This window comes from Trametes versicolor (assembly GCF_000271585.1).
Source record: "Trametes versicolor FP-101664 SS1 unplaced genomic scaffold TRAVEscaffold_9, whole genome shotgun sequence".
In the NCBI taxonomy this organism is placed as follows: Eukaryota; Fungi; Basidiomycota; class Agaricomycetes; order Polyporales; family Polyporaceae; genus Trametes; species Trametes versicolor.
In genome coordinates this window covers 642,285-669,654 of record NW_007360329.1, presented here as the reverse complement: position 1 = coordinate 669,654, position 27,370 = coordinate 642,285, and the positions used below count along the sequence as shown (strand labels likewise).

The following is a 27,370-nucleotide window of genomic DNA, read 5'->3' as shown; positions in this document are numbered from 1 at the left end:
CTTCTTGCCTAAAGCCAGCAAGGATGAGCGCTTGAACAACACCCACCTGGTCGCTCCTGCAACCAACAGCCTTGCTCATCGTGCGATGTTCATGGTATCAGCCATTAGCGGTATCATATATTATTACGACAGACGCGAATCGGGGCACGGACAGGGACGTTCCACCCAAGGCCAGCTCGCCAGCGGACAAGTCGCAGGTAAAGACCGTAGTTCGTAACGAGCGGGACGCCGCATACCGTATATCATCATCCCCCAAAGGCGGAGTGCGCACGGCATGTAACTAGTGTCCGAGGTGTGAGTGCGTCCGTAACACGTATCCTAGAGAGGTAAGGGGTGAGGCGGAAGCGGAGGCGTAAGTGTGGGGGGGAGTACGATCGATAGCTAGTGGGGGGTAATCCGGTGAGAGCGTCCGTCTTCCAACATGCGCACAAATGTCCCTCTCGGAATGCATACACGCGCGTAACGGTTACTGCAGCGCCGCGAAGAGCGCCATCACGGCACCCGCGACAGCGCCGAAGCTCACCGCGTTCGTCAGGGCACCGTTCGCGCCATCGGTGCCCGTAGCGGCAGCCGCACCCGTCGCCGTGCCGGACTTGCTACCAGCAGACCCGGTCGACTTCGACGCAGAGCCGGTAGCGGTGCCGGAAGCTCCGGCCGAGGCCGACGAGCCAGAGGCACCAGACGATGTCGGGGGCGCGACCGCGGCGACCTTCGAGATGGCGGACCACGTCGCGGCGCCGTTCGCGCTGTCGTCGCCCTGCTTGTACGGGATGAAGGAGAGCGCGCCGGTGCTGTCGAGCTGGACGAGCGCGGTGATGCTCGCGGCGTACTGCGCGTTTGCGTCCTTCGTCGTCGGGCCGGCGATCGTTTTGGTGGTGTTTGTCTCGACGTTGATGACGTAGGTGAGCGAGCCGTCGTCGGGGATGAAGGCGAACTCCTGCTGCACGCCCTCGGCCTGGAAGAAGCTTGCTGTGAGGCCGTGCGAGTTGGGAATCGCAGAGCCGTCGGAGAGCGGGTACGCTTGGGGCGCAGGCTGGAAGAGCGAGACTGTAGGGGGCAACCGGGTTAACACCTACGCAGCGGCAAAGATATACCAGCACATACAGTGAATGACGAAGATGTCAGCGGAGCCTGCGGGAATGTCGGGGACGTTCAAGAAGTGGACGTGGTTCTGCGCGAGCCCCATGATGGGCTTGTAGTCGGCGGGGAAGGGCGCCGCCTGGACATCATTCCAGTCCAGAGCGGTGGCGTTGGCAGTTTTGAGGTTGCCCATGTCCAGGAAGAAGACCTCGTTGTGGGAGACCGCGTAGAAGACGTTCGTGTCGTGGTCGAGGATGGTATCGAAGGAGAAGACATCGAAGGTACCGGCGTTCACGGACTGGGTGGACCATGACTTGGCGCCGGCATCATAGATGTGCACGTTGGACGGGTTGGCCTTGTCCGCGTTTATGAAGTAAACGGCGTTGAAGAACTGGGCGAGGTAGCAGGTGGTGCTGTTGCCGTCGAATGGTCTGAAGGGCCTGGTTAGTAACGAGCGTGTGACGCATAGCGTACAATACTTACGGTCTTCCAGAGGCGGTGATGTCAGTAGCGGAGCCTGCACACGACGTAGAACTGAGCTAACTGGCACATATAGTCTAAGCTCAGTACTCACCGCTCGTCCATGAGTCCTGCTGGCCAGCATTCCAATCCTTGCCGTCGAAACCGAAGGCCAAGAGATTGAAGTCGGCGTCGAAAGAGACGCAGGGGGTTGCCAGAACGGCGTTGGGGACAGCGAGGAGCAAAAGAGAGACGAGGGTCGGTAGGCTGAGCATGTCTGTGGACGGACTGGGACGAAAGGGAGACTGGAGAATGAGGAAGAGAAGAGCGAAGGGTTGAGAAGGGCGAGCACCAAGCCGTGTACCCAGCCCTTCACATCGCCCCCGCCGTCAACCCGCCCATCACCAGGCCACGTGCGTGACTGCCGAGCTATTCTTGCAGACTGTCGCCGGAGGTTTAGGCGGCTTCTGGGGTGCGAACCTTCGCAGAGGCCTTGCACGGAGCTGCGACATCGCTGCGAGAAAGTGAGACTCGGGGAGACGGTATCGGAGTAGGCGAGCAGCAAGCCGGGGCAGGTGCCGTAAAGTACATATATTGCTTTACAAGCGCTCGTAGGAGAGAGCAGGCCGATCGCCATATGCATCCCTGTGCTGCGTACACCGTTTTTCGGCACCCCATTCTATAATAGAGGCGACCCCCATTTATTGCCTCTGTCCTCCTCTTTTCCTTCCACAGCACACGCAGATACGCTTGTTCACCTTTGGTACCCCCTGGTGGTTTCTGCCAATGTGTACGCCTCTGCCCACTCGCGAAGGCGCTCATGGCGCTCATGTCTTTCACAGAAGGTGAGTTTTATCTTCTAGTCGACCATGTTTACACAGCAGCCGTTCCCCTCGTATACTAAACAGGAACATATTCTAGTTTAAGGTGCGGCGAAACAGGAACCGAGGCATAGATTGCTCTGCAAGTGGCAGCGGTTGTTATCCGGTAATTCACCACATCGGGTACCGACCTGCAACTCAACGTTCGCTCCCTCCATCGTACCTCTTCCTGTTGTACCTCCGGAATCACAGCTGCGACGTACGGCGTAGACACGTCGACGCTCCTCCCCCGTGCGTGTTTACCCATCAGGGCCTAGGCTGGCTAGTCTTGCCACCTTTGACACGAAATTCATGCATCCAAGCTGAGGTTTTTTCTTTGCCTGCGGCACTCAAGTTACTGACTGTACCCAGCTCGTGTATGGACGCCCGTGCATGATAGAACCTCAACTTTGCGGGCATCTTCGGCCGTGACGAGGCGGGGTGGCTGCTCATCGATGTCATTGACATTCTCCCCCTCGGGGCGGCTTTTGCATGTGCCATTGCTTGATTGTCAACAACTCATCCGCCGTTCCAGTAACGCTACAGGCTGAGAGTACTGAGGTGGCATCGATATGACAAAAGAAGTTACGAGTGAGTCAACAAGAATACGGCCAATCCACCCGCTGACTGATAATACACTCGTTGCACGCCCGGTCCTCACAAGATTCCGACAGTATTCAGGGGGATCCAGCGGTATGTACCTGGGTCTACTGGGTACAAGAATTTGAATTTAAAGTGCCTGAACCGAGCCTGACATGTTGTCCTCAGCAGAGTCAGCACCAGGCCCACCATTGGTGCCTGGTTCTGAGCCTTGCGTCTCATCCTCGGCCTAGCCTCTGTTGTTGAACGTTCAACAGCCATCCTCACCTTCTGTATTGGCCATGACCCTGAGGAAGGGACGCATATGCACTCACGGCGGCAAATGCCGCGGTCCAACAGTCCCGATCACCATGTCGCACACGATCGCACATTGATCACACCCAGCCTCACGTATCGTCCTCGTCAGCCATACACAACATGGACTAGAAGTCGCTGCTGCTACGTACGAATGTCGGACTCTCCATGCACTGTGCCTTCACTTTCGCTCTCTTGCTATTTGCTCTCGACGTGTTACTCGGTCTGTCGTCATGGTCAACACCGCTTCTAGGCCCTCGGCAGGCAACCTTGCAACCAACCCTACCCTCCTCGTCCAGGCCCGAACTCGATTCTCTTTCAAACTACGCCGCAAAGTCTCGAAACCGGTGCCGGGGAAGCCGACTTCCGAAGAAGGCCGCGTTTTCGACGACCTACTCGCCTCGCTGCAACAGCACACCAGCGATGCCGAGGAGCCCGCCGACGAACCTGTTCAGGTGGCCACCTCGCCACTCATCGCTTCACTCCTTCCTCTTACGTTCGCGCAAAGCCGGAGAGACATCCGTGAGCGCAGAGAAGGCTTCGAGATGGGCGGCGGCCCTCCTACTCCGTTTGCGATCCGCGCCCAGACGCTGCTACCTCTAGACATCGCCTTTGAACGAGAAGACATCCGACGGAGGCACGAACGGTTCGAATCCCCCAAGACTCTCACGCGCGCCAGTATCTTGTCTACGACCCCATTGGCCCACACGGACACTCTTGGGCTTGGCTTTGGCCTTTCGCCCGATCGGGTTACTCGGACATCCCCTGCGCTCTCAACCTCTGCCTCTCATCCTGGTCCTGGTCGTGTCTGCTCCATCGCCTCAACCCCTTCCGTCTACTCCCCTTCACGCAGCTGCATCGACCCCTCTGTGCTCGACCCCTCTGGTGCCGCGGAGGAGTCCTGGTCGTACGATAGCTTGGTCGCCGTCTACTCCGAGAACAGCTGCTCGGACGACGCCAGCAGCGTGCACATGATCCTGGAGAACCTGACGTCGAGCTCCTTCGATGAGGAGAGCTTCATCCGAATGGCCGAGGATTGTGTGGGGTGGTGACTCTGCGCGCGTTTCCGATTCACTTGGGGTTTCTGGGTCTTGGGTCTTGGTCGCACTGCTGTTTCTGAATGTTCTCCACGCGCTCCATAATGCTATCTTTTTGTTTTCTCCTCGCTCACGCACATCCTATCGCAAATCCGCTCCCGTGGATCACAACCGTCCCTGGCCGTCCCTCTCATGGTCCCTGGACGCGCTCTGGGCCTGGGCCTGAGTCTAAGGCCTGAAGGTACGGTAGACTCCGCAGGGCACCGCTTTCTGCGGACGGCGCGCGGATCGGCTCCGCCAACGCCACGACGCTCTCAGGAACGGCGCCTCGGCGGTGCAAGGGCGGGCCCCTGAGGCCTGAGCGTGAGTTCCGCGTCCCGTGTTGGCTGACTTTGGGCTTGCGAGTGCTTGAGTGCCGTCAGCCGCGCGCGGCCCAAGGTCCCCCCGGCGCCTCTCGCAGTCCGAATCGCAAGGACTCGCGCCCCGCGGCGGCTGCGCATATGGCACATCCGTCCTGATCCAGCCTGCAGTGCCTAAACCGCGAGTTGCTCGATCGGGCCGACCCGCCTGGATCGACAGGGACTCCCGTCGACCCCTCGCCAGGGCGGGGCGATGCGCATGCCTTCCGCCCGGGCATCGCAGCGCATCTGGGTGGCCCGCACTCCGCATGTCTTCTCTAGAATCTCGCGGCGCGGCTACTGCGTAAGGCGGGTCCGCGCGCAAATCATACTTACTTCCCCGCTGCGCCCTCCAATGCCTCGATAACTTTGCCCTCCAACGTCAACGACGCCGCACCGACCTCTCGCACCCCCCCCCTCGCCATCATGTACCACTCCTGCAATATTCCCGACCTTGTCGGGCACAGCATCGACCAGGGCCGGCTGAAACTTGTCGGCACTATCGGCTCGGGCTCGAACGGTGTCATCTTTCTCGCTGAAGACACAACCTCCGGCTCAGGCTCGCCACCAACCCAGTACGCAGTCAAGTGCGTCGTGCGTGCGGAGAAGGGCTCGCGACGATACACCCTCCAGCGGCAGGAGATCCACTTCCACCAGATCTTGTCTAGCCACCCGAACGTCGTCACCCTCCACCGCGTCATCGAGGACAAGTTTTACGTCTTCCTCGTCCTCGACTACTGCCCCGGCGGCGACCTCTTCACCTTCCTGTCGAGTTCGCGCGTCTACCGCGGGGACGATGCGTTCATCAAGCGCTTGTTCCTTCAGATCGTCGACGCTCTGGAGGCGTGCCATAACGCAGGGATATACCATCGCGACCTTAAGCCCGAAAACATCCTCATCAGCGAAGACGCTCAGCATATATACCTCACCGACTTCGGTCTTGCCACCGCAAATGCGTACAGCAAAACATACGGTGCTGGAAGCTCGCTCTACATGAGTCCTGGTACGTCTCTTTCCCGACATCTCCTTTCGTCCGGTCGCTTACTTCTGCCTTTCCGTAGAATGCATTGGTTTCGACCCTGCGCGCCTACCATACAACGCGCGCGAGAACGACATCTGGGCGCTTGGCGTGATCCTCACCTCGATGATCTCGGGCCACAACCCCTGGAACAACGCATGCCCGGCCGACGCCTGTTACCGCGCGTACGCGCGCAACAACCGTTTCCTCATCGAGATGCTCCCTCTCTCCCCCGAGGCGAATATTCTTCTCCAGCACGTGTTTCGCTGCGAGGCCGCGCGTCGCGCGTCGCTCGAGCAGGTGCGCGCAGCCGTAGAGATGCTCGACTCGTTCTTCATGCGCCCCGCGCTCATCGCCCGCGCGGGCCCATACCTCCGCTCGAGCGCCGCGACGTACTTCGAGGGGTCGCCGTTCGCATCGCACTACCTGCTCCCTCCTGCGTCACCCTCGGCGTCGCTCGCGGACTCGGAGGAGGGCGAGGAGGACGCGCGGGGCCGGAGCGCCAGCAGACGCGACACGCCGTCGTCGGTGGAGAGCTCCAGTGGGCCGCGGACACCGGAGATGCGCGCACAACAACCACGTCTGGAGGTCGCGGACTACCCACATGGGTTGCACGGCGAGGGGTCGGTCGAGCTGCCCGGCGGTGTGTTTGCGAAGAGGCCACGGTCGATGTCTCCCGCTGGTATCTTACGGCGGTTCATGGACCGGTTCTTCACCGAGTAGAGCGGTCCCATCGACGTGCTCGACTCTGCTAGATTTGGCTGTTTTCCGTATGCTTTCGTTTGGACCTTGCTCTCCGCCACCACACTTTGTATCGATAGCACCGTATTGTACTGTATCGATAGCTCAATCATAGAATGCTTTCCCTTTTCTTTGCGTGCTCGAGATTCGCTGCATGCGGTAGACTGAAGTGAACGTTGAACGGTTACATGAGCCCGGGTGGGGTTCAATATTGCAACTGACGTGTGTACCATAGGCAGCCTGCTGACACAGCGACTACATTGACATCACTCACGGAGTCAGGCTTTCTATACACCGAGCCAAGTAGCTCCATTGATCGTGAACCGGATCCGCGGAAGTGAACGCCAGCGGTGGCCAATATCAATCTAGACTGAACAACGACCCATCGGATGTGTATACCTCTCGGACATTTCTTGCCTGGAGCTCACCTCTCAGTATCCGGGCGGGTTCGTCCTCCTGTACAATATATTGGACGCACAGTTCGGGCTCCTGAACGGCTGCATGGAAAGACATACAAGCAAAGCTCACTGTAGCTAAGCAAACACGCCAGTTAGAATATATGAATTCGGCCCAGCTACTTGCAGAGGTCAAACGCAGGACGGATTAGAATCTTGACAGTTCAAACTCGGTACTCACCGCCACTGCCGACACGCATCGTACATTTTAGGCAATACGCGGCTTCGGTACGTGGTTGAGCGGTCTAGACCAACCCTCGGCAGACAGTATATGTACAATCCCCCAGCACCTGCCGAAGGTCGCCAGCCTACTTCGGGAAGTTACGTGTCGGCGTTCTACCAACTTCCTCGCGGTGGCTGTAGGATTTGGCGGGACTCCCGTCTTCTGTATGTCGAGCCGACCCAAGTGGCGCAATGCTTGGCCCTCTCTGCTGTGCTTCAGGACTTCCTACTCGAAGGCGAGCATGGGCTCGTATCCGCACCCTGCAGGTATAAGACCAGGGTGGTTTCTGGGGAGTGAAGGCCATCGAGTTCTATCAGTCGTCTTGCAGGTCAAGCTCAGCATACCCCCACCTCTTGCTTCGCCTACCTGCTCTCTCAACCAACCCCTCTCCCACCCACACCATCCTCACACACACACTCACTATGTCCAACGACACTGCTTCTTGGATTCCTGAGTTCCTCGGCAAGACCATCGACGACGGCCGTCTCCTCCTCACAGAGGTGCTCGGGGAAGGCGCGTACGGTGTCGTCTTCCACGGCGTCACGATCGCAAAACCCGGTGACCCATCGTCATCGTCCGGAGACTTCGTATCGAAGGAGTTCGCCGTCAAAATCATGGAGAAGGCGGACCCCAAGTCCCGTCGCTGGCGCTACCAGCAGCGTGAAGTCGCCGCCCATCTCGTCGTCGAGGACCACCCGAATATCGTCTCCATCCACGGCGCGTATGAGTGCGACTACTTCATCTACATCGTCCTCGACTTCTGCGCGGGTGGCGACCTCTTTAACCCCATGATGGAGCGCTTCATCTACGCCCGCAACGACGAGCTCCTCAAGCGTGTCTTCGTCCAGGTCCTCGACGCCGTCGAGTACTGCCACGGGCAGGGGATCTACCACCGTGACTTGAAGCCGGACAACATCCTCACCAACGCGGAGGGCACGGACATAAAACTGGCGGACTTCGGTCTTTCCACCACAGCGAAGGTCAGCGACACCTTCGGCTGTGGCAGCGCCAACTACATGAGTCCTGGTTAGTACACAACGTTTACTCGCATTCGTCAATAGTTGCTTACCTCTTCTATCCACAGAGTGCATCGGCGAGGACTATGACTTCCACCCCTTCTCCCCCGAAGCTGCCGACGTCTGGTCGCTCGGCATCATCCTCACCAACCTCGTTGCGGGTCGCAATCCCTGGGAGTACGCCACGACGAAGGATAAGAACTACCTCAAGTTCCTGTCGCACCCGGGCCACCTCCGCTCCATACTCCCCATCTCGGAGGAGACGGAGGAGATCCTCTACCAGATCTTCAGCTCCGACCCGGCCACGCGCATCACCATCCCCGAGCTCCGCACACGCATCCTCGCCGTCGGCACGTTCTTCATGAGCGAAGAAGACATCAAGCGCGGCAGCAGGTACATCCAGGTCGCAGCCGCGTCGTACTGCCCCCGCGCCGCCGTGGACGTCGCGCTCGCCCAGACGCAGTCCGTCTTCACCGACAAGGAAGCGCTGCAGCTCATCCACGAGGAGAACCTGAAGGCGTCACGCACCCTCTCGTCTCCGAAGGCACAGTTCGTCATCTGCACGTCCTCCGACATCTCGGATAGCTCCAGCTCCAGCTCGAGTTCGGGGTCCGACAGCTGTGTCGACGGGAGGAAATTGACAAGCACTCCAGCGACCAGTACCGAGAAGCCGATGCAGTTGGCGGAAATTCCGGGATACAAGGGCAATAAGCGGATAGGAGCCGTCATGGCATCGGAAGTGCGCAAGGGTCGTTCGTTACCCATATCCTCGAACGATACGCCTCTTGTTGTCACTATCGCCCTGTAAACAGTCGGGTCGATACAAACACATAAACCTCCACATCGTCCCTGGATGCGAGACCGTGAATGCAAGAGAGAAGATCAGTTTCCCCGCGGAATATGAAGAAAGTGCTCAGTGATTGAATGGATTGATGCAAATGCGACGAATGGAATAATTTAGTGCTACAACACTGTATCGGGCAACGTTCAGCCCTGCCCGCTTCATGATTCAATGTCTCATTCACGCACCAGTCCAGCTGCAACCCCCGCAACGCCTACTCCGTCCACAGCACACAAGCATGCTGCGTTAGGCCGTCTCTATCAGCTGTTTGGCCTCTGCAGCTTTTCGCTTGAACTCGTCGATCTTCCTCTCCGCGTCTGCCTTGAACTGCGCGTACTGCAACTCCGTCTCGCGCCTGATGTACTCCTCGAGCGTCATGTTGGCCTCCTCTTCCGTTAAGCCCGTCAGCTTCTCGATCGGAACCTGGGCAAGGACGGGGTGGTAGGTGCGAGGGGAGGTGGACGCCGCCGGCTCGAAATCCGGCATAGCAACGTCATCGTCTGCAACGCCAGAGGCCTGGTGTGGGGGGCGTACAGGGGAGACCTGGGCAGAACGGTGGACAGCGGAAACGGGGGTGTCAGGGGTGTCAGGCTTCCGAGCTGCCCGCACAGGACTGGACGAGTGAGCGGCTTTGGGCCGGACTGGACTGGTAGGCGAAGGCTCTGGCATGCGCACATCCTCCGTCTCCTGAGAGGGAGGCTTCGTTCTGGAGGGAAGTACGACCTCGACCTGAAGCTTCTTGGCCGGCGTCTTGGATGGGGGCTTCTTCATACCATTGAGAGAGACCGTGCGTTCCACAGCCTTCGGTTTCGGTGGTGGTGCTTGCACTGGGCCCTCCTCCCCGTCTGAGTCGATATCGATGACCTTGAGAGAACTTCGGTTAACGGCGCTAGGGACTCTTGAAATAGGTCGCGCTGAAGATGCCCGAGAGGGAGGAGCTGCGCTTTGGCGAGTAATGCCGTTGAGCGCGGAGCTAGGCCGTGACGTGGTCTCGCCGTCGACTGACTGCGGTGTCGATCGAGAGGCCGTTCCCTGCGTTGCTCGCTGTGAGCCAGAAGGGCCAGCCTTGCGAGACAAGGGCTGCTTGGAAGGCGGCGCAAGCGGGGGTTCATCTCCATCGACGTCCATCCGCTCTGCATCTGCAGGGGGTTCTGCCGTTGCGTAGCCTGCATCGTCGGACAACGAAGGGGTACGCTTTGATGGTGCCTTCGATGGACGGGAGGATGTACTGTGATTGGTCTGAGGGCGTTCGCGAGGGGACTCGGGTTCCGGTTCGTCGTGAGACGGTACGAGGTCGTCTTCAACGATGGGCTGAGGCTCGGCCTTGACTTTCGGCCGTGATGAACTAGGCGCCCTGCCTTTCCCTTTCGCTTTGGGGGGTGGAGGTGGGACGTCGAAGTCTCCATCCTCCTCCTCGGGAGCGACGGAGGCAGCCTTCTGTTTACCCTTCCTTTTCGGAGCGGCAGGTGCAGGCGCGGGTACCTCCTCCTCGACTTGCTCTTGCTTGACCTTCGCCTTGGACCCCGACTTGGTCCTTGTATGCGTCGGCTTTGGAGCCGTTAGTGCTGGGGCCTCTGTTTCTGAGTCCAGGTTTGCCTTCGAACGTGTCCGTGTATGCGCCTTCTTCGGGGGAGGTGCTGGAGCAGGTTCATTGTCTGTCCCCGATGCGCCTTCTGTCTCCTCTGGTTCCACACCTTTCTTCGTCCTCGCCCTCGAAGCCGGCTTAGCAGCAACGGCATTCTTAGGCGGCCGTCCCCGCTTCCGCTTCTCCTCCTTCGCTGCGTCCAGGGCTTTCTCTTGCTCCTCCATCTCTACATCGTCATTGGGTTGCGTCCTCCTCGGAGCGTCCTCCTCCACATCTTCCTCCACGATGGCCGAGACTCGGGCCTTCGCCCGCCCGCCCGTCTTGCGTTTCGACTTCGACACGCGCTTCCCTGTCTCACTCTCGCTCCCTCCGTCCGTCTCATCCACTTCCGAGCTCACCGTGTTCTTGCTTCCGGGGGCCTTGCCACTTGTGCCCGTTCCTCGTGTTGAGCGTCGCGAAGCGGGGGTCTTTGCAGGCGCGGATGATGCGCGTGATGATCGCGACTTGCTCGCTCTACCAGAGGGTCCCCTAGAAGGAGCGGTTCCAGAGGAGGGTGCAACGGCGAGCTCATCATCTGATTCTTCCTCTGGTGCCTCCGTCACTGTGTTCTGGATTGTCTGAGAGACCGAACGAGATAGTTTCCTAGACGCGGCTTTAGGCGGAGCCCGTTTCGAGGTGGACTTGCTTAGCGAAGTGCTCGCGAAAGCCTTGAGAAATGCACACGCAGTCTTGTGTTTCTTATCCCGCTTAAGATGCTCCTCGCTACGAAGATGTTCAAACAACGTATGCGGGGCGGTTGCAAAACACTCACTAAGGGTCATCTTCCGCATCCCAGCCACCTAAGGACAAATTGCAGTACAAGCACATCGCTGTATCGTCGCCTGGCTCCGACGCATTCCAAACGAAGCCAGCTTTCGCCAGCTATAATGCGTCGATGAACATATGCTCTACATAACGACGCCTATTGACTCACCGCCTTGGAGTTCGCGCCGTGACCCCTCACACCGTCGTGAGGCCATTGAGTTTGCGAGAACGTGTCTAATCGAGCCTTCTCCATCTCTTTGCTCGTAGGATGACGCGTGGAATCAGAGAAGTCGAACCTATAGACGTTATTAGAACGGAATCGCGCTATCTGTTGCGGGACGACGCGTACTTCCCGTTGGTGTCAGGCTTCTGACACCGGACGACCGCCCAGCCACACATCTCGCTGCATTTCTCATAGTGGATCTCGAAGGGATCGTCTTCCGGCTCCCATCCACAGAGACTCTTCTTGCACATGAAACAGGTCACATTGTCGGGTGAACTTGAGCTAGGGTCGTGGTAGAAGCCCGCCTCGGCCAGACTGGTCGGAGTGGCTTTCCATGTCGGAGGGTGCGGCCACTTAGTGGACGCGGAGGAGTGCTTGCTAGTGGAGGCCTTCGTGCGCTTGGACTTGGAAGATGCAAATGAGTCTAGACGAGCTTGAAGATATTCCATCCTGGTAGCTGGCGGCAGAGGCGAGGAAAACGAGGAGAACGGAGAGAGCACGTTCAACGTCGAGCGCCCGCTTCCGCGCTGTGTCGCGCTCGTGACATTTACGTCACAAACGGTCACATGTGACAGACGCGACTAATGACCGAGCAAGCGCCCTAACGCGAATCGCGATCGGCCTCAGCGTGCTTGCTTGTTCCCGCCACCCTCCTCCTGCTCCTCATCCACCGCTGTGGCCTCCAGTTCTGCCTCGGACAACGTGCCATATCTGTCGCATCTAATTGCAGGACACTTACGGGCGAAAGGGGCACACAATCATCTTTCGGAGTCACAATGCAGCGGACTTATAGCCGCAAGAGAAACCAACGCCGTTCGTATACCGCAGAGGCCGATACAGTCGACGAGCCATCCTCTGCCGAGAACACCCCAGTCAGGCCTCGCAAGCGTCAGAAGATTGACGTTGAAGTTGTTGTACGCTCCCCAGACAGGAACGGTAACTCTACGAGCGCGTCGAGTGCAGCGGTTCGAAAAGGCAGCTGTATGTTTTCTCCATATCTGCGCGTGAAACATCGTCATGATGTGTTAACAGATGACCATGACACCGTTTCTACGCACTCCCCATCTAAGCCGTCTACACGCTCAACTACACCTTCTAAGGAGCGTGTCTCAGGCACAACCACCCCTCCGCGAAGACCACTCGCCCGGTCGGCCACCATTACCGACGAGAGCCCCCATGTTACAAAGGACCTCTCCGAACTGTTCTTGTTCGCAGGTGCCCCAACCTCAACCAGTGGGCCATCACGTGTGGCCCCCAAGGCTCAAACCGGAGTCGCACGCCGCATGCTTGCTCGATCTCGGACGGAGGGGAGCGTCATTAGCATTAGCAGTACCAGCGAACCTGGTAGTGCAGACGTTTCCTCCGTAAATGTCACCCCACAGAAGCTTCGCACTTTCCGCTCGGACAGCCTCCTTGACTCGCCGTCCGGTCGAGCGTCCAGTCTGTCCCCCTCGAAAGCACGACCACCAGACGACATCTCCTCTCCCCCTATCCGCCCGGCACTTACCAACACGAACGTCCGCACGTATGCGGGCAAATCGCGTTCATTCTTGGTCGCGCTACCGCAGTCGCAGGCGGGCACACTTGGTCTGGAGTCGCATTCGCAGGGCCTCATTGACGACACTGGGACGATGTATGGAGAGAGCCAAGAGGATGACTTCGAGATGCGGGAGTCGTACACGGAGCTCAGGGAACGATGGGGTGTGGACGCGTCTGAAGATGACCCGCGACCGCTCTCCCCTGTTCAGGCTTCCCCGTCCCCGAAAGGAAAAGGCAAGAAGCGGAAGGGCCTGAGAGAAGAGCCACCGGCTAGATTGCTTCCAAACGGGATGATGAACGACTTGAAGAGCATCACTGAGCTGAGGAGTAAGGGGGAGAGCAGAAGGTTCCTCGACGAAGTGGGATACTTATTTGAGGGGCTGGACGCGACATGTACGCTGGGCGTCAGGCGGGGCAGGTGCGCGATGGACTGCGTCATTGACCGTCTCATGGACCATGCTCACGCACACACAGTGCCTTGGAGATCGTCACCAAGCTGTGTGATATTGAGTTTGCGCGACGAGCGAAAGCTGCCGATTTCCTGGGCCGTGCGTGGGAGGTGCTCAGAGATGCGGGCGCAGGAAGTGGAGATAAGGTAGGTATATCAGCGGCCCACAATGTACTTTTCAGTCTAACTCTATACGCAGGTACTAGACTCCATTTTGGTGTTTTATGCTGCGCTGGTTGCGAGGGACCCAACGGACCTCTTGGAGTTAGCCTCGAAGTCCGACTTTGCGTCAACCCTGCATCGACTCCTGAGCTCTCTTGACCGCTCGAATGACCCGCTATGGCTCATCTCAGAAAATGCTGGCCCTGCTGAACTCAAGGCTGCCGGTATCTCGAAAGGAGAGATCACGTTGGTGGGTGGCTCATGCACACTGTAAGCCATCCCAGCTAACAGAGACTAGTTAAGCAGCCTTCATCGGCTGGTACGAAAGAAATCAGGTCTCCTCGAAGACATCGATACGGTACATACATTGGTATTTTCTCCGATGTCCCTTATATGCTCATACGTCTGGTATGACAGGTCTCCAACCGTTTGCTTATATCTCAGGCGTTGGTGATCGTCTCGCCTTCGGCACATAATCTGTCGCATCTTCCTGCTCTGCTGCATAGTCTCTCCGCAGAGATCAAACCCCTTCCTTCTCGGGCGAGCGCATACATCTCTGGCCTGTCCTTGTTCCCGCCGTCCAGCCCCACATCTTATATGGACACCCCGTCATTGCTTCATCTGGACAATTGCTTGCGCTTGCTGGACTCCTGCCTCCTAGGATCGTGGTCTATCCTTTCCGAGGAGCTGCCTGCGCAAACCTCTCAACTCGACGAACTCCGCGAACACGATTTTGCTGAGGCTCTAATAGTCTTATGTATAACCTGTGGTATCATCCTGCTCGACAGTGAACTCGAGGATCATCGGCCGGTCGGTGCGTGCAGAGTTCTCGTATGATTGATGCGTCGTACTAAATACTTCGAAACGCAGCCAGCAAGTGCATGGAGTCGGCTCTCCGCGTTCTCATCAACCTTACCCACGACGATCTACAGTGGTGTCACGCAGTCCTCGACGACGAGCTCGCTATGACTGCGATCATGCATCTCATCGTCATGGCGCAACAACAACGCAGACTATTGGAGAAACAGGCGGAAGCCGATGAGGCTGACGACGACGATGGCGCCAACGCAGCACGATGTCTTGACCGCATGTGCCTGGCGCTGGGGTTGCTAACCAACCTTGTGCAAGCCACCCCTGACACCAAGACGATCATGAACGAGACGCGTAAGTGCCCAAGTTTCCCCCGCATATATCCATAAACCAATTGACATTATGTTTCGTAGTACTCGATTTCGATTGTCCTGGTAAACGTGGATGTATTCGCCGATGCCGCTGTCCAGGTCGCAAGAGTGCCTTGGCGTGTCTCGCGGAAGTCTACGCCCAGCACCTCTCGTCGTCCAACGAGCTCGATGTCGTGGTCCGCGGCCACATGGCAGTCCTCTTCGGCCTCATCATGGACCGCGCGCCCGCCAATCAGCGCACTCTCCTCGACGCCCTCCCCGGCCATTCCGACCGCGAGAAGCTCGGGGCGCTGCTCCAGCATGCTCAGGACTTCACGCTGTTCTATGTCACGCTGACACGCAAGATGGCAGAAGCACGAACCCGCGGTGAAGACGAGGACGCCGAGGGTATGGACCTGGGCTCGGATAGCTCTGCACAAGCCTCAACTACACGGACGGGTGGAGTGCTAAGGGATTCGAAGGGCGAGGCGGTGGCGAAGGGTGTAATTTTGCTCTTAAAGAAGCTGAGAGACCAGGGTACCTGAACAGCCCGAACACGCCTTCAAGCCTTCTCGTATACTCTGGATTGTACACTTAATTTTACTTGCTGTTCTGTGGTTGGATGTACCGACACTTGGTACTCAAGATGACCTTATTCGTTGAGCTCAGGCACGGTTGCCAGGGTCTGGAACGAGCCACCGCGTTCCTGACATAAGCGGCCCTCATGTGACCGCGTCGCGACGCGGTTCAAGTCGCACGGCAATTAGCGAGATCAACTCCAACCTTTCACGTTTCCGTCACAGGTCACCGTCTGTTTCGTTCCCGTCTCTTTCCCTTTCTTCTCCTCCCGTCTCCGTCCCCCGTTCCCGGCAACCACGACCTCAACAACGACGAAGACACTCGACACGATGGCCAAACAGTCCTTGATACCCGCCTCCGCGCCGACCTCCCCTGCCGTGCACCGCAACAAGCAAAACCAGCAGCCCACCACCCCGCAACGGCCCCTCCATCATTCGGCGAGCGCAAGGCAATATACCTCTCCTTTCTCCCCCGCAATCTCCTTCTCCTCGCCGTATACTCCATTGAGCCATCGATCTTTTTCCTCTACTGCATCAAGTCTCGCGACACCCGCATCTGCCGCTCCCGCTGGCCGACGCCGGAACCTCAGCCTCTCCCTCTCGTCCCCGGAGGTACCAACTGTCAACAACCCAAACCGCAGCCTCGCCGACATCGCCCCGAACTGGCGCACGAGGGCGAACGAAAATGGTATCAAAGTGTCTCCCAGCGGTGCATCCAAGTTCCAAAGTGAGTATATGCGCGTTCTTCTGCTAGTAACCATGCTGTGACCGACTGTATGCGCCCCGTTCGTGCTTTGCTGACACCCAAGCCTCTTGTAGTTGATGACGATAGCTTCTGTGACCTCAGCACATCCTCCGTGGACGAATGTATGCGCATTCAATCGCTCTGCTGTTGCATCGTCTGACAACGTTTACAGCGCTACTTCCGGCGCCGTTCCTGTCCAACCAGCGCCGTGCCCGCGCGCTCTCGCATGCATATGCACCACTCGTTCCGGTCACACAGAACGCACTAGCGACCCCCAACCGCTCGATTCCGAACATGGGTATCATGAACACCCCTCCTCCTCAACCTGGATACCGCCTCCGTGGAAGTGTTACCGACCCTGCGCACACGCGTCGTCGTCCTATTTTCGAACAGGTCAGTTCATCGTATATATGCGTGTGGTGCGTAAACTGACTTGTCGGCTCGAACATAGACCTCAGAGCTGTACGACATAGATGAGGACGACTATGCGATTTACTCCGAGGCTTATTCCCCACCTACCCATTCCCAGACTCTTCCTCTAGCATTCAATGATCCGTTCAATATTTCCAATCTTTCTATCTCTGCAATCGCCAACATGTCGGAACCTGTACAACTTTACGAGACACCTCAGTACTTCCCACCCCCTCCTAGGAAGGCCCCAGCCGCACCGTCTACTTGCTCGGTTTGCGGGATGGCCAAGGGGTCTCTGGCGATTCTCAAGCCGTGTGCCCATCCTCTGTGCTCGGCTTGCCTTACGAGCGCATTGAACATCGTCGGCGAGAAGGACATGGAGTGCGCCATGTGCCACATGAAGGTGGACGACTTCTCTCTCTGCAAGGCTGCGTTCGACAACGGCGCTTCCATGACCTCGGAGTCGAAGCTCCAACGGATCATCGAGGAGTGCAGCGAGATCGAGGAGTTTGACAGCGGCATCGGGCTCCTTCCCAGTGCTTTTGGTGGTAGGAGCGGTGACGACATGGGCCTATTTGACGACGACGAGGGGTTCATGGATCGTGCCCAGGGCGCCTCTACCCCAGTTCGTGAACATCACGCTTCAGGCCGTAACAACGCCCGCTCGTCCGAGCGCGTCGTGCTCCGCATCGACAACGTGCCATGGGTACGTACTATCACAACCTTTTGCTACTGTAGGCTAACCTCTGAGCTTCTTAGGACATCACCCCTCCCGCCATCGCGCAGTGGCTCAGATACCCTGTAGAACGCGTCCACGTCCTCCTCGATCGCAAAGGCAAAACAATGAGCCATGCTTTCGCTGAGATGGTCGACGAAGATGCGGCAAAGGCTGCTCTTCGTTGCTCTCAAAACTCCGTCCTGGGCAAGGGGAAGCGGGCGCGCGGAGTCACCGTTACCCGAAGCAGCCAGGAAGAACTTATGCGAGCGGTAAGGATATGTCCCCCTCCATGCGCCCTGCAGATACTCATCTCACTTTGATGCAGCTCTTCCCCTCCTGGCAGGGCAACTTCGACGGCTCGCGTCCCTCTCTCGCGGGTCTCAGCAATGAGAACGTCATTTCCACTCTGCAGCGCGGCCTGATCTCTGAAACGGAGCTGAACTCGCTGTTGCACCTTATCAAGTCTCCCGATGTACGCCAAAACCCCTTCGTCAATTTCATCCTACGACTAACTTCAGCTTTGCAGAGCCATTTCCTTAAGGTTCCGTCCTTGCCATTCTATTCCTTGATCGGCATCCTGTCGAAGTTCCCTGCGGATGATGATAGTCGCGTGTTCTGGTCTGGTACCCTCAGAGATTCCCTTTATGGTGAGTTGTCGTCTTCGACCACTACCTTGCTTGAAGGCTGATGTCGCGTTTCACAGAAATCACGCACAGTACGTGGCGCAATGCCAAGTCTAGTAAAAGATCGTCGCTGATCATCTTCCCTTTGCCACAGCTGCTGTCCAGATCCTGATGACTCGGATCGAGGAGAACCCCCTGTCAGACTGGGCCAACCCGTTGTCGCAGATCGTCCGCGCCGCCCTGGACTGTCAAGGTAGGGATCACACGTTTACAGTCAACATGGGCTGCGCCATTGACACTTTCCTTACATAGCGTTCACCCCAGAGCAAATGGGCAAGCTCTCGGACATCCTAGAGGCGGCTCTACCCCGATCGACGTCTTCTCCTCCTCCGACTCACACCCCAAGATCTCGGAGTTCAGCCAGCAGCCGGCAATCGAGCTACAGCGGACGTGCTGTACATTCCCCTGGGGCGCTCCAGATCGACGCTGTCGGAAATCTGGCGAAGGAGTTCGGTGTCGACCCGCTCGTCGTCGAAGCTCTTGCGCAGCGGCTTGCGGCGATTCACTGATGCGGGCAGCAGGCGCCCCGATTATGATCCCCTCCCTCTCCTCATGCAAGCATTTTACGGCAACCTCTCTATTGCACGGACTCTCGCACGTATTCTGTGTCTATAATGTCCCTTACGACAGGTCGTCAAGCTTTCATATCCGGACTTGTTCTGTCAACGCTCTCCTTTTCCAGTCGTCGCTATGTTGATCGTAACGCCAGGTTTACGACTACAAAATCGCTCGTTGACCGTTGACTCGTTATTAGCTATGTGTCGCATCTCGCATCCTCGGTGTTTTACCTGTTGTCGTGTTCTGTCGTTGGCAGTGTGGTCGTTCTCAGAGCTGAATAAGCCATCGTATGTGTATGTTATCCCTCTCCCTCCTGTATCGATGTAACGGAACCAGAAATATAGAGCATGTTGCTCATCGAGGTACTCGGCCGGCATGAGTCGTCGGGTCCAACACTATGGGTGCGTGCGTTTATAGCCTCTGCATGGGAATCTTCGTTCCTACCACACCCTCGAACCCGGTATGGCTGGCAATGTGACCCCTCTTCTGCAGTGGAGCCCCGTCCAGAGCGAGAAGGTGGGTATGCTGACCCTCTTGCGCACTTTTTCGGTCTGCTGACTCGGACTTTACGCTGCTTCTCAGGTACCACCCATCGTTCGATGCTCGCATATGCGTCATGCCGCCCACGAGAAACGGCACCTTACGTGCACGACGGAGCGCCGCCTTCGGTTCCGCCTACGCTCAGTAGTCTCTGTTCGCAAGTGCACATGCTGATGCGTTGTCCGCCTATGATTCCTCGATCCAGTACAGTGGAGACAACCCAACGAACCGGCGAACCCCCACATGCGGACTACCGACGCTGCCCTATATAAGAGGCGCGATGAGTTCGCGTCCTTGACGTAGCCAGCCAGCCAGCTGCGATGATGCGTCCCGTACTCGCCTTGTCCTTCCTGCTCGCCGCAATGGCAGCAGCGGCCGCTGCTCCGGAAAACGTTTCGAGTGTCTTCGACGTACGTCCCTTCGCGCGTGAACTCCTGACAGCACAAGGAGTTAACATCCAGTTACTGCCGCCCAGTTCCCGGAATACCCACCGCCGATGACGCCTCCTCCGAACCAGACGCTCGCGGACTCCGTCGCGCCTCTGCCTGCGAATGAGCTCAGCGGTGACCCGGCGCTGAAGAACTTGAAGATTCACTTCGATACCGGGAAGTTCGGCCCGCCGGTCGAACTCGTGCACGCCTACTTTGATTTCTGGCCGACGGTACGGGGGCGGGCCCAGGCAAGAATGACGAGCTAATCTGATCTCGCCTCAATGACAGGGCGTTGCGGTGAGCAGCAATGGAAGGATATTCACTTCCTTTCCGCGCGGCAATGAAACCTTCACGCTCGCGGAGGCTAACACCGCCACCACCGAGGTGCCGTTCCCCGAGTATGTTGACTTTCTGTTCGCGAATGTGAGCGATGCTGAACAGGATAAACGCAGCCAAGATTCGAACACACCTGAGGCATTTGTCAACACGACGAACCCTGGCTTCAGCATTGCGACCGAGAAATTCCTCCTAGTCCAGGCGGTCGTCGTTGACGGACTGGACCGCATCTGGGCCCTTGACGTCGGGCGGCCGCGCGTGAACGGAACGACGCTCATGGCCGCCTCCCCGGGCGGCCCCAAGCTCCTCGGCTTCCACCAGAACGGCACGCGATTCGCGACCTTCACCTTCCCCGCCTCGGTCGTCCCCGCCGACTCGTCGCTGAACGACCTGCGCATCGACCTGCGCGGCGACGGCTTCGCATACCTCCCGGACAGCTCGCCGCAGCGCCCGGGGCTCGTCGTCGTGAACCTGCGCACGGGCGTGTCGTGGCGGCATCTGGACAACCACCCCTCGGTGACCGTGCAGGTCGATCTGATCTCGTTCCACAACGGAGGTAGGCCGCGATCAGTCCGTGCTGGCAGCGAGGGAAGGGTGCGAGGCTGAATGGCAATCGGTGTGGGCGTTGCGCAGTTCCGAACTACATCCATCCGCCGATATCGCCGTTTGCAGTGACGCCGTTCAATCGGGTAAGCGTACATCGTATCTGCCGATTTGACGCAATCTTGATCGGGGTTGTGTAGTTCGCGGCGGATGGGGTGGCCCTGTCCTCAGGTAAGAGATCGCCGTTCGAGCACGCGTGGTGGACTGACCAGGACGCTCCGCGAAAGATGGCGAATTTTTCTACTTCGCGCCGTTGTCTGCGCGCAGGCTGTTCCGCATCCCTACGTCGTTCTTGAAGATCCAGCCATCTGCGGTTAATCCTAACGCAATCATCCTGGCCAATCAGGCGGTGCAGGACTTGGGAGATACTGGGAGCCATCTTAACGGGCTCGAGAGTGACGATCAGGGTTTCATCTACCTGACCGCCCCAGGTACATTCAGTTCCTATTCCGCTGAGTAGTAGACGTAACTCACCAGTGTATAGAGCACAACGCGATCAACCGCTTCAACCCGAAGACAGGCATGATCGAGCCGTTCGTCCGCAACCCGTTCATCCAGGCGCGCAGCACGTCCAGTCCACTATTTGGCTGATCGATTGACCATCGTGCATTTAATATCAGTGGCCGGACACTCTCGCCGTCGCTTCCCTGAAGTCCGGCGGAAACTTCCTGTACTTCACTTGCAACCAGTTGAGTCATCTGCGCGTCTTCCATGGTTTTCGCCGCTCACCTGTTTACGTACAAGATTGTGGCTGAGTCCAGACTATCAAAATGGGTGCGTGGTTCGGCCGCTTTGTGCTAATTTGTGCGTATTGACCGCATTGCGGTAGGACCGACCTGCGCACGAAGCCGTACGCTATGTTCCGTGTCCCGATTGAGGGTGGGAAGGCAAACCAGCTGTGAAAGGCAGAGCGTCGGTAGCGATGATGCCGAGTGGTTTGTCTGTCTGATCGTTATGCAGCGCTTCCTATATCATCTACCCGTTGTATGTGTGCGACATCAGGTCGATTGGCAGTGATCATAGTGAAGCGGCACCCCGCGGGGTACCGAGCATACCTGTCGAACGACTTCCATAGCGCTTTGCCGAGTATCGTCGCAGCTTCGATGTGGAGGCGAGTCCCCACATTTGAAAGAGGCGCGCCAGTCCGGGGAGCCGAGCCTGGTGTAGTGATCGTCTCACTAAATATGCCATCCAGTGCTGATACGGCCATAGATGCGCACCTTCGCGGTGACGTTCCAAACACTACGTATGATGTCCAACTTGAATATGGTGTTCATTGGTTGCGTCACCGCGCTCTTGACCGCGACGGAGTCCCGCCTTGCGCAACTGGAAGCTGCCTCTTCTTCGTAGAATATTGCGAAGTGAATGGGCATGGAGCCGTTTTGATCTATATTGGGATCCTGGAGTATCTTGTGTATAAGAAGTGAGGAGCAGCTGCTAAGCTTGCAGTTTCAGCATCCCCACACAGTTCAACATGCGCTTTTCACTCACCCTTGTAACCCTGATCGCAGCGGAAATAGCTGCTTCAGTTTCTCAAGAGACCACTGTGTCGAACGTCTTCGACGTGCGTAACGTCAATCCAGTTTATCCATGCTTGTGCACATTTGACAGGCGCTTGCGGTTATAGTTCCCGGAATATCCGCCTCCGTTGACGCCGCCGCCTAATCAGACGGTCGCGGATACCGTCATCCCTTTGCCTGCAAATGAGACGGGCGGAGACAGCGCCTTGGCCAGTGCGAAGATTCATGTCGACACCGGCCGGTATGGTCCTCCCATCGAGCTCGTCCACGCGTACTTTGATTATTGGCCAACGGTGAGCGCTGCCGATCCTGCTTTGATATCCAGCTTACGAGCTGGCATTTTGCAGGGCGTCGGCGTAAGCAGCGACGGGCGGATTTTCACATGCTTTCCCCGTGGAAACGAGACGTTCACGCTTGGGGAGATAAACAGCTCCACCACTGAGGCCCCTTTCCCCAAGTACGTGATTCTATTCTAATGAACAATTTATCACGTCGGTTAACGTGTATGCCCTCATAGCCAAGATGTGAACACACCTCCTATGTTCCTGAATGCATCCAATCCGGGCTTCAGCGTAGCAACCGACAAGCTGCTCTTCGTGCAATCTGTCGTCGTGGATGGCAAGGACCGTGTTTGGGCGCTGGATACCGGCCGTCCTCGCATTAATGGCACGATGTTAAATGCCGCGACGCCCGGAGGTCCGAAGCTCGTCGGGTTCGACCTCAATGGAACGAAGGTCGCTGCTATCACGTTCCCCGCGACCGTCGTGGTCACGGATTCGTCCCTGAACGACGTCCAGTTCGACCTCCGCGGTGACGGCTTCGCGTATATCACGGATAGCTCCCCGCAGCGTCCCGGCATCGTCGTCGCCAACTTGGCGAGCGGCCAATCGTGGCGGCACCTTGATAACCATCCTTCGGTCTCCGCCGAGAGTGGTTTTATCCCGTTCCATAATGGAGGTATGTGCACGTGTGCTTGACAACCTTCCGTCGGGCATCGATGTTCATTTCATGAACAGTGCCGACGTACCTCCATCCTCCAATGGACCCGAATGCCATTACGTTCTTCAACCGGGTACGTACCGGCACCTTCAGCGACCGACATGGTTCGCTGATATTGCGCAGTTCGCCGTTGACGGCATCGCCCTTTCGGAAGGTAAGGCGTGTGTGCGAATGAAGCCATCCTGGGGCTGACGTCGGGTCCAAGATGGCGAGTTCCTCTACTACACCCCATTGACCGGCCGTAGGTTGTTCCGCGTCCCAACGTCGTTCTTGAAGGTCCAGCCATCGTCCACGAACCCCAGCGCAATCGTCTTGGCCAACCAAGCGGTGCAGGACCTGGGGGAGACCGGCAGCCACGCTGACGGCCTCGAGACCGATGACCAAGGGTTTATCTACCTGGGCGCCCCAGACAAGCCGGGCTGAGTCACATATAGCGCCGCCAGCAGCTCTAATCGTGCGCGGCCCGTTCAGAACACAACGCCATTAACCGCTTCAACCCCAAGACCGGTTTAATTGAGCCGTTCATCCGCGACCCCGCGATCCAGGTGCGTGCTTCCTCGGCTGACCGGGCGCACGCAGGGGCTCATGTATCACCACGCTGTAGTGGCCAGACACGCTTGCCGTCGCCTCGTTGAGGGCCGGAGGGCATTTCCTCTATTTCACTGCGAACCAGTATGTCATCTGACCGATACGCGCCCGGGGTGCGCACTCACCAGCACCTCCTGGCAGGCTTTGGCTCAGTCCGGACTACCAAAACGGGTGCGTCAACGCGTCGAGGCAGCCCGCGGTGTGGATAGGGTTCCGTTTTGACATGTCTTCTTCGGCAGGACGGATCTGCGTACGAAGCCGTACGCCTTGTTCCGAGTGCCTATCGAGGGCGGGAAGGCAACGCAGACGCCGCGAGGCGAGTCTGCGATTGCGTCCCGCACGCGGGACATGCCAGGGTGCAGCCGCACCGCCGTGTGCGTGAAGTAGGACGCGGGGAGGATAGTAGCCTGTAGCGCGTTGTGTTACGAGTTGTGCGTACATAGGAAAATTCGATTGCCAAAGTCGCCTACCATCCGGAGAGTCCGAGTTAGACATAGGAAAGCTCCCCCGTCGCATCCAGTGGTGCGCCAATTCCTGTTGGCCACCATGTCACCCAGCGCACCCGCGCTGAACTGCTGGGACAGAGTCCATAGTTCAGAACTTCGTAAGTCCCAAGTGCCATAGCCAAGGCGTGGTTTCCTCTTTAGGCGAATGCGTTGTCCAAACTTCAGTCGAAACTTCCCAGGGCGATATCCGCGTTACCGGATCACACCCGTTTCATCGGACATTCGTACACGGCGGTGGTCGATATTGTTGACAAACCTCCTCCTGCGGGGCTTGCCGTCGCATGCTCTGCGCGAGAGATCAGTGGCCTCGAACGGCGTCAGTGGGGAGGGTAGCACGTACGTTTGTGCAGCACGCCCATCGCGACTTAACGCAAGCTCGACCTCGAGCAGTTCCCAGCCTCCTTGTGCCGCTTGAGCGTGTCGCTACGCGCGAAACTATCTCCGCACAACGCGCAGAACCGGGTCATCGTCTTCGTGTGGCACTCCGAGATGTGCTTCGGGATGTTCTCCCACTGCATCGGTTCCCGCCGGCAGCTCCCGCCCCACTTGCACTGCACGGGATCCTTCGCAGACGGCGGCTTGCCCTTGTAATGGTGGTCCCGGAGGTGCCGCCGGACGCCGGCGCACGTATTGTCACCCAACGGCTGATTGCACCCGTCCCATTCGCACATCGGCAGGGCCGGTTTGTGGATATGGTCAGGGTACTGGGTACGGTTCGGCGGCATTGGTGGGACGTAGGAGAGACGAGAGACATCAGGGGAAGTACTGCCCGTTGGGTAGGGCGCGCGGATGGGTTGCCCGTAGCTCGCGGCCAGGGCATAGTCCACAAAGGTTGAGGGAGTAGCCTCATGAGCATGATAAGTGCGGGGGGCAGGGGGATATGCGGGAGATGAGTTGTAGATGTGCGACGAGGCAAGCGTGTCGTAGCGGGGCTCGAGCGACCCATCCTGTGGGAGACTAGGAGATGTCAGCAAGGAGCCACACGCAGGTAGAGGATGACTAACAGATACGCAAAGGGAAGAGCTTGAGCGGCTCCGGGGAACGTTGTATCGGTGTAACTTATGTAGGAAGAGTTTGGCTGTTGGGAGTAGGAAGGCGGGTATCCGGAGGGGTCTTGCGCAGTCCAGTCCGAACGATGCTGTCGCGCATCTCTATTCGGGCTTGTGATAGTGTAAGTGCGTATACATAGCTCATAAGCATGGAGACTCACTGGGGGCGCAAGTTGCCATCGAGTGTTCCATTCATAGCGGGGTAGCCTGAGTGCAAGGCGTAGCCGTCGCGCGGGGAGGTAGGAGCGTTTTCAGTGTAGAGGTGTGGTTGGGGTCCAGGTTGGGAGTGCGTAGACCCGGGTGAGCTAGTGGTGGTGAGGGAGACGTTCTTCGGCTGCGAAAAAGGAAACCGTCGCTTACCTGTCGTAATGTGCGCCGTCGTCGGACGGCGAGCTACTGTATGAACGTTGAGGGTGCATGTTGGTGGTTGGAGGTCAAGCCTGGTAGCTGAAGTCCCCGTTGGTGAGCCTCTGAGGGGGGGTGCGCAGTAGACAGGGGACTCGAGGGAGAGCGGGAAACGGGGGAGTTGAGTGGGCGGACTCTTGCAGATCGTGAAAGTACCAATGGTCCTTTTAAGTACCATACGTGACTAGCGGGTCCGGGCACGCCCCCCGCGCACTGCACCCACGTTCTGTCCCACTGCCTTTGGATACGTAAGTACCGCAAGGCATAGTGAAGGGCTGTAACTATTCTGGCGTCTCAGGAAGGAGGGGTCGGTGTGACCGAGACTGCTTCCCAGCGCCTTCCTGGGCGCCATTGCTGGGTAATTCATTGAAGATTGAGCTGTGGAGGCCCATATGAAGGAGTATTCAGCTAACCTTACCTGTGCTAGAGCCCAATCGATGCAGGGATGCAGCCAGGACGCCCCTCGGCGCCAGCTTGAAACGAGAGAGGAGGAGCGCTGTCGAGATCCTGTCGCGCTTTGCCGGATAATCACCCCTTCATGCCGTACTGGTATGTTTACGAGAGCCCTGTCGAGAGCACAAGGTCTCCATGTCCGCAAAGATACCGCAAAATCGGTGCACGATGGAGTCCTCGTTCCGCGGAGGACGGGCAGCCGGGCAACATCTACTCGCTATGTCAGCGAACAAGCCTGCATCGCACAGGTTGGTAACGTCATTAGAGAAATTTTTCAGAACATACGCAGGGGATTGGCTCACCATGCTGCCTAGTATGCACCGGCTAGCGCAGATCTTGCCCCTGCACAAGGCGACGCACAGCACCTCGTGTCTATCCGGATATTGATCATGAATGGGAAGATTCAAGATCGTGCAGCGAGATTCAGACGCTCATAGCGCCACACAGACGCCGGCGGTGCACACGCCTCGCCCTGCGCTGTGGATCGCAAGGTGATCCAGAGGAAGTTGTGTCACCCGTGGGCAGCATGGAATAATCCTCGCATTCAACGAACCGCGAGCGCGTGGTGTTTACGTTCGAGGGGACGAGCAATGTGTGCGACATAGAGGTCACTCACGGCATCCAGTGCCAACTACGAAAGCGCCGGGGCAGGAGCGCGGGGTGGAACTGCCCCGTCCGATCGAACGCTTGAATATGATCAGCTACCGCTATCCGCACCGAGGATATCCAGGCAGATGCGCATGCGACCCATGGTGCCTGGAAGGCACCCATTCGCGGGACGCCCCCGCGCGCCCCACTGCATGCCGTGGCACGTAACGCGGGCTGCGGCGGGAGCTGTGATGCGTTTCGCTAGTCCCGTCGGCAGCATTGCGCGCTCCGACAGCCCAGCCCCGGGCTCGGAAGAGGACAGCAAACATCGCCCAAGGTTGGCAGGAGCAAGGGAACACGCGATATATCCGGGCGTATCTAGCAACATGCATGCTGCAGGGAATGCAAAGCTTAACACAATCCCCGAAGAACACGCCGACGCGGGGAACGCACTGTCAGCTTCCCGGCGGGCGTACCTGTGGGCATCGCCGATCCGTTCGTCCCGACCCCCCTGGAGTGTTTCCTAGTGTTTCGCGCTGCCCCACGCGAGCGCCCGCGGCTCTTCATACTGCCAGTCCCAGCGGGGAATTTCCGGGGGTCCCGCCAAGAGGCTGCGATTGGCATGGGCGGCTGCAGGGAAATGAGAGTGGGATGGGTGTCCGCGGAGGTGGGCGCCGGTCCGAAGAGGCGCTACAGAAATGAGCGTGTATGGGCGG

The 27,370-nt window shown here is 58.1% G+C and overlaps 10 protein-coding genes across 10 annotated transcripts; 7 read left to right on the top strand and 3 right to left on the bottom strand.

Annotated features, from left to right (window-relative positions):
• Window positions 1-107: 107 nt before the first annotated feature.
• Window positions 108-2,076, bottom strand: TRAVEDRAFT_171442 (uncharacterized protein). The gene is made up of 4 exons (XM_008043179.1): window positions 1,655-2,076; window positions 1,564-1,597; window positions 1,105-1,511; window positions 108-1,047 (listed from the first exon to the last, which is right to left on the bottom strand). The coding sequence occupies exons 1-4, from the start codon at window positions 1,812-1,814 to the stop codon at window positions 467-469; spliced, it is 1,182 nt and encodes a 393-aa protein (XP_008041370.1). The 5' UTR covers window positions 1,815-2,076; the 3' UTR covers window positions 108-466.
• Window positions 2,077-3,526: 1,450 nt separating this feature from the next.
• TRAVEDRAFT_50132 (uncharacterized protein) lies at window positions 3,527-4,345 on the top strand (the record flags this gene model as incomplete). The annotated part of the gene is made up of 1 exon (XM_008042889.1): window positions 3,527-4,345. One exon carries the CDS (start codon window positions 3,527-3,529, stop codon window positions 4,343-4,345), a length of 819 nt encoding a protein of 272 aa, XP_008041080.1.
• Window positions 4,346-5,154: 809 nt separating this feature from the next.
• Window positions 5,155-6,549, top strand: TRAVEDRAFT_73478 (kinase-like protein; the record flags this gene model as incomplete). The annotated part of the gene is made up of 2 exons (XM_008043178.1): window positions 5,155-5,731; window positions 5,790-6,549. 2 exons carry the CDS (start codon window positions 5,155-5,157, stop codon window positions 6,467-6,469), a joined length of 1,257 nt encoding a protein of 418 aa, XP_008041369.1. The 3' UTR covers window positions 6,470-6,549.
• Window positions 6,550-7,587: 1,038 nt separating this feature from the next.
• TRAVEDRAFT_129960 (Pkinase-domain-containing protein) lies at window positions 7,588-8,989 on the top strand (the record flags this gene model as incomplete). Its single annotated transcript, XM_008043177.1, has 2 exons — window positions 7,588-8,191; window positions 8,250-8,989. The coding sequence occupies 2 exons, from the start codon at window positions 7,588-7,590 to the stop codon at window positions 8,987-8,989; spliced, it is 1,344 nt and encodes a 447-aa protein (XP_008041368.1).
• A 279-nt stretch (window positions 8,990-9,268) lies between these two features.
• Window positions 9,269-12,083, bottom strand: TRAVEDRAFT_66014 (uncharacterized protein; the record flags this gene model as incomplete). The annotated part of the gene is made up of 4 exons (XM_008043176.1): window positions 9,269-11,369; window positions 11,419-11,528; window positions 11,581-11,707; window positions 11,761-12,083. The coding sequence occupies 4 exons, from the start codon at window positions 12,081-12,083 to the stop codon at window positions 9,269-9,271; spliced, it is 2,661 nt and encodes an 886-aa protein (XP_008041367.1).
• Window positions 12,084-12,510: 427 nt separating this feature from the next.
• Window positions 12,511-15,566, top strand: TRAVEDRAFT_59910 (uncharacterized protein). The gene is made up of 8 exons (XM_008043175.1): window positions 12,511-12,615; window positions 12,667-13,591; window positions 13,648-13,768; window positions 13,821-14,033; window positions 14,082-14,141; window positions 14,201-14,597; window positions 14,654-14,947; window positions 15,007-15,566. The coding sequence occupies exons 2-8, from the start codon at window positions 12,918-12,920 to the stop codon at window positions 15,486-15,488; spliced, it is 2,241 nt and encodes a 746-aa protein (XP_008041366.1). The 5' UTR covers window positions 12,511-12,615; window positions 12,667-12,917; the 3' UTR covers window positions 15,489-15,566.
• A 285-nt stretch (window positions 15,567-15,851) lies between these two features.
• Window positions 15,852-18,587, top strand: TRAVEDRAFT_128820 (uncharacterized protein; the record flags this gene model as incomplete). Its single annotated transcript, XM_008043174.1, has 9 exons — window positions 15,852-16,248; window positions 16,341-16,388; window positions 16,439-16,659; window positions 16,718-17,383; window positions 17,437-17,664; window positions 17,721-17,867; window positions 17,922-18,042; window positions 18,173-18,271; window positions 18,331-18,587. The coding sequence occupies 9 exons, from the start codon at window positions 15,852-15,854 to the stop codon at window positions 18,585-18,587; spliced, it is 2,184 nt and encodes a 727-aa protein (XP_008041365.1).
• A 951-nt stretch (window positions 18,588-19,538) lies between these two features.
• TRAVEDRAFT_73474 (uncharacterized protein) lies at window positions 19,539-21,685 on the top strand (the record flags this gene model as incomplete). Its single annotated transcript, XM_008043173.1, has 12 exons — window positions 19,539-19,586; window positions 19,652-19,837; window positions 19,896-20,005; window positions 20,060-20,499; window positions 20,577-20,632; window positions 20,687-20,717; window positions 20,774-20,977; window positions 21,031-21,104; window positions 21,167-21,234; window positions 21,291-21,320; window positions 21,376-21,525; window positions 21,602-21,685. The coding sequence occupies 11 exons, from the start codon at window positions 19,539-19,541 to the stop codon at window positions 21,446-21,448; spliced, it is 1,320 nt and encodes a 439-aa protein (XP_008041364.1). The 3' UTR covers window positions 21,449-21,525; window positions 21,602-21,685.
• Window positions 21,686-22,020: 335 nt separating this feature from the next.
• Window positions 22,021-24,040, top strand: TRAVEDRAFT_50125 (uncharacterized protein; the record flags this gene model as incomplete). Its single annotated transcript, XM_008042888.1, has 11 exons — window positions 22,021-22,110; window positions 22,174-22,359; window positions 22,414-22,523; window positions 22,584-23,023; window positions 23,083-23,138; window positions 23,189-23,219; window positions 23,271-23,306; window positions 23,537-23,610; window positions 23,670-23,737; window positions 23,795-23,824; window positions 23,893-24,040. The coding sequence occupies 11 exons, from the start codon at window positions 22,021-22,023 to the stop codon at window positions 24,038-24,040; spliced, it is 1,269 nt and encodes a 422-aa protein (XP_008041079.1).
• Window positions 24,041-24,524: 484 nt separating this feature from the next.
• Window positions 24,525-25,627, bottom strand: TRAVEDRAFT_22131 (uncharacterized protein; the record flags this gene model as incomplete). Its single annotated transcript, XM_008042682.1, has 3 exons — window positions 24,525-25,116; window positions 25,370-25,513; window positions 25,569-25,627. 3 exons carry the CDS (start codon window positions 25,625-25,627, stop codon window positions 24,525-24,527), a joined length of 795 nt encoding a protein of 264 aa, XP_008040873.1.
• Between the last annotated feature and the right edge of the window lie 1,743 nt (window positions 25,628-27,370).

Coding starts and splice junctions, on each gene's coding strand:
- TRAVEDRAFT_171442 (XM_008043179.1), bottom strand. CDS start 1,814: ATGCTCAGCCTACCGACCCTCGTCTCTCTTTTGCTCCTCGCTGTCCCC. Junction 1,512..1,563: donor ATCACCGCCTCTGGAAGACC/GTAAGTATTGTA, acceptor CAGGCCCTTCAG/ACCATTCGACGGCAACAGCA. Junction 1,048..1,104: donor TGACATCTTCGTCATTCACT/GTATGTGCTGGT, acceptor TGCCCCCTACAG/TCTCGCTCTTCCAGCCTGCG.
- TRAVEDRAFT_59910 (XM_008043175.1), top strand. CDS start 12,918: ATGCTTGCTCGATCTCGGACGGAGGGGAGCGTCATTAGCATTAGCAGT. Junction 14,142..14,200: donor TCCTCGAAGACATCGATACG/GTACATACATTG, acceptor CTGGTATGACAG/GTCTCCAACCGTTTGCTTAT. Junction 14,948..15,006: donor GACGATCATGAACGAGACGC/GTAAGTGCCCAA, acceptor TATGTTTCGTAG/TACTCGATTTCGATTGTCCT.